This window comes from Populus trichocarpa, chromosome 5, assembly GCF_000002775.5.
Source record: "Populus trichocarpa isolate Nisqually-1 chromosome 5, P.trichocarpa_v4.1, whole genome shotgun sequence".
In the NCBI taxonomy this organism is placed as follows: Eukaryota; Viridiplantae; Streptophyta; class Magnoliopsida; order Malpighiales; family Salicaceae; genus Populus; species Populus trichocarpa.
The window spans coordinates 11,360,765-11,364,653 of record NC_037289.2 but is presented as its reverse complement, the minus strand read 5'-3'; the positions used below and the strand labels follow the sequence as shown (position 1 = coordinate 11,364,653).

At 37.1% G+C, this 3,889-nt stretch overlaps 1 protein-coding gene across 1 annotated transcript; it reads left to right on the top strand.

Moving 5' to 3' along the window:
- Positions 1 to 344: 344 nt before the first annotated feature.
- Positions 345 to 2,295, top strand: LOC7476400 (F-box protein SKIP2). The gene has a single exon (XM_002307246.4). The coding sequence runs from the start codon at positions 543 to 545 to the stop codon at positions 2,115 to 2,117; it is 1,575 nt and encodes a 524-aa protein (XP_002307282.4). The 5' UTR covers positions 345 to 542; the 3' UTR covers positions 2,118 to 2,295.
- Positions 2,296 to 3,889: the final 1,594 nt, after the last annotated feature.

The following is a 3,889-nucleotide window of genomic DNA, read 5'->3' as shown; positions in this document are numbered from 1 at the left end:
AACTATACTAGTTTTTTATTTTTTTTAAAAAAACTTGCTAATAAATAAAAATACTTTATTTTTCCTAACATTCAGAGGTGTTTGAGATTGTGGTGTATAATATTTTTTAAAATAATTTTTTATTTAAAAATGTATTAAAACAAAAAAAAACACTAAAAATAAATTAATTTAATATTTTTTTAAATAAAAAACAATTTTAAAAAACAAATGAAAATAGAAGCATAAGTTGTGAAAAATACGTCGAACATGACTCGCTCACACGCAATCTCCACGCCCACCAGATTATAACTTTGTATCTATCTAGTCGGTCCGTGGCGATTACGACGAGGACACGCACCCCCCTCGCTCCCTCCCTCCTCCTTTGCTTTGACTGCCCAAGAGCAGTTTCAACCAAATAATTATTAATTATCCTCTTCGTATTTATAACCTAGCACACCTGCTCCCTCTCCTCTCAATCTCTGCAAAGCAAAACTCCAAATCCTAACACGACGGGACCTCCTCTGGAACCAGCTGCTCCAGTGGCTCGTTTTCTCACTCACCAAATGGGCCAATCATCTTCCACCACTAATTATTCAATCAACCGATTCTTAACCCCCGCGACCATCTTATCCGAATCCTCAGATTTAGCCGACGAAATCAATATCGGACCTCTCAGAGACCACACGGAGGACATACCAGACGATTGTTTAGCTTACATATTCCAGCTTCTCAAAGCCGGTGACCGCAAAAGCTCATCCCTTGTCTGCAAACGATGGCTACGCGTCGATGCTCAAAGTCGCCGCCGGCTTTCTCTGATTGCGCAATCGGAGATTATTTCCTATGTACCTACGATCTTTACTCGATTCGATTCGGTTGCTAAACTATCTCTCCGGTGTGGTCGGAAATCTGTTAGCTTAAATGACGATGCGTTGCTGATGATTTCTATCCGGTGCGAGAATCTCACGCGACTCAAGCTCCGTGGATGTCGTGAACTGACTGAGTTAGGTATGGCTAACTTTGCTAAAAATTGTAAGAACCTGACGAAATTTTCGTGCGGTTCGTGCAATTTCGGGGTTGAAGGAATTAATTGGATGTTAAAGTATTGTACTGATCTTGAAGAGTTGACTATTAAGCGGCTTAGAAGTGTCAATAATGGGAACGAATTGGTCATCGTTCCCGGCGCGGCCGCATTAAGTTTAAAATCCATTTGTTTGAAGGAGTTGGTTAATGGGCAATGCTTTGAACCGCTTGTGGTTGAATGCAAGAAGCTTAAGACCTTGAAAGTGATTCGTTGTTTAGGTGATTGGGATAGTGTGCTTGTAAAAATTGGGAATGGAAATGGGATTTTGAGTGATGTTCACTTAGAGAGGTTGCAAGTGAGTGATATTGGACTTGGAGCAATTGCCAAATGTGTAAATATAGATAGTTTGCATATTGTGAGGAATCCTGACTGTTCAAATTTAGGGCTTGTTTCTGTGGCAGAGAATTGTAGGAAGTTGAGGAAGCTTCATATTGATGGGTGGAATATTAATCGGATTGGAGATGAGGGTTTAATAGCTGTAGCGAAACAGTGCCCGGAGTTACAAGAGCTTGTTTTGATTTGTGTTCATGTTACGCATTTGAGTATGGCAGCAATTGCTGTTAACTGTCAGAGATTGGAGCGATTGGCATTGTGCGGGATTGGAGCTATTGGTGATGCGGAGATTGCTTGCATTGCAGCTAAATGTGTGGAGTTAAAGAAGCTTTGCATCAAGGGCTGTGCTATTTCTGATACTGCCATTGAAGCTCTTGCTTGGGGATGTCCGAATTTGGTTAAGGTTAAGATCAAGAAATGCAGAGGAGTTAGTAGTGAAGTTGTGAATTGGTTGTTGCGGCGCAAGGGGTCACTTGTTGTTAGTTTCGATGCTGCTGAAAGTGAAGGGTTGGATGCCAGTGGTAGTGATGTTGGAGGTCAAGAAAGTGGTGTGGAATTCCCGGTGATGGGTGACCGAGTAGTTGTCGGTGATGGCCCTTCAGTCAGCATTGGGAGATTGGCTTTGCTTAGGGCGAAGCTAGGGTTTTTTGCCAGCAGGAATTTAGTGCCCTGTGCGTTTAACAAGTCATCAAATCACGGGGATAGTTCAAGTAGCAATCTGTGAATGATTTTTGTAGGAGTCGGTAAAATGAGAAACCAACTCTTGATGATCCACTCGCCCTCTTCTTTTTCAATTGGTTGCGCTAATTACTTGATTCTTATATTTCACAGTATATGTTGTCTCTTTCTGAATTGTTCAATTTTGTTAGCAGTTAAATTAAAACAAGAACTTCCGTTTATCAGCCAGTCTGTCTCTATTTCTTTCTTATCACACTTGTATTTGGGTTTTTTTCTTCCATAACTTGAAGTAACCATTACTTCAGTTGAATTTCTTTATTGTAACTAAATTGTTTAGAAAGAAATACTTTTTATTGTTCTGTAACACAAAAAGTGAAGTAACCATTAGAGCATCTCCCATTTTAAAATGGCTTTGTATATATATATATATATATATATACAAAGCCATTTTAAAATGGGAGATGCTCTAAAAATAATTTAAGTTAATTTAGATGAAGTCGTTAAATTCATCACATGTGTAATTGAGAAAAGAATAATGTTATATTTTATAACACGTAGAAATAACATTTGTAGAGGAAAAAAAGAGTAAAGTAGCATTTTGTTTATCACTTCCGAATGTTACTTCTCAAAAAATCTCATGTGTTCATCACGATGCCTGTGGTTTCTTGAATGCTGCGTAGCTTCTTGCAGCACAGCAGTCTGTGTAAACAGAGCAGCCTTGTGGTCAGGTCCTAATTTTGTGGTTCATACTGGCAACTGAGTCTTCCATGGACTTTAAACTAAAGATCCAGTTCTTCTCTCTTTTTCAAAACCGTGTTGTTGCAAATGATAGCCAATTCAAAGACAAGCTGCCTGAGACACATTTCATGGTCCAGTTCTGTTATTTTAGCATGATTGATATATTGGTCTCCGAATGTTTTGGCATACAATATTTGGTTAGCCTTTGTTAGCTGTCTTTTATATTGATGTCGACTTCAGCCTTTGAACTAAATTTTGTCTTCTTAGTGGCAATGTTTTTTTTTTTTATATATAAAAAAAAAGCTTCTGTTCATGATGATACAGTACCATGCGGGTTCTAAGGAGCTACTGGGAAGTTATGATGCTTGAATTCTAATTGCTACTGGGAATAATTTCATAGAAGTACAGGAGCGTAGGAAGTATCTTAGCTTGTAGCCTGTAGGGCATGGTTGAGGCGCACAATTCAGAAAAACCAAGCGAGAAATCGTGATGGTGACTCGACAATGATATATAGACTCGAAAATTCAAAGTCATTGTTTATTACCGTCTCGGTGGTGTTCATTGAACAATACACGCCGATTTTCTTTTTTATGATTTTTCTCAATCAAATGTTCTAGGATGACTCTGTGCTTTTCTAGGATGAAGGGATCAAGTTGTTTCTTCTGTGATTATTTCCTATTTTTGACATTATTAATAACGATTGTTTTTTAAAGTGTTTTTGGTTTGAAAATGCATTAAAATAATATTTATTTTTTATTTTTTAAAAATTATTTTTGATATCAGCACATTAAAACGACATGAAAACACCAAAAATAATTAATTTGAGGTAAGGAAAAAAAATTTTTAATTTTTTTCAAAAACTTTTGAAACACAAAAACTAACAAGGATAATATATGAAAACCAATTTCAATCTTTTGCTTTTATGATTAGTTAATGTGAAATTACATGGTAAAGATATTTAATTACTTGATTGACCTGCTTTGAGTAGACTGTTTAAACTATGAATAAGACCCTAATCCATGCTTGCCAACAAAGTTGAAAAAAACTTCTCTTTCCACAACTGTATAATGGGCTTGAGTT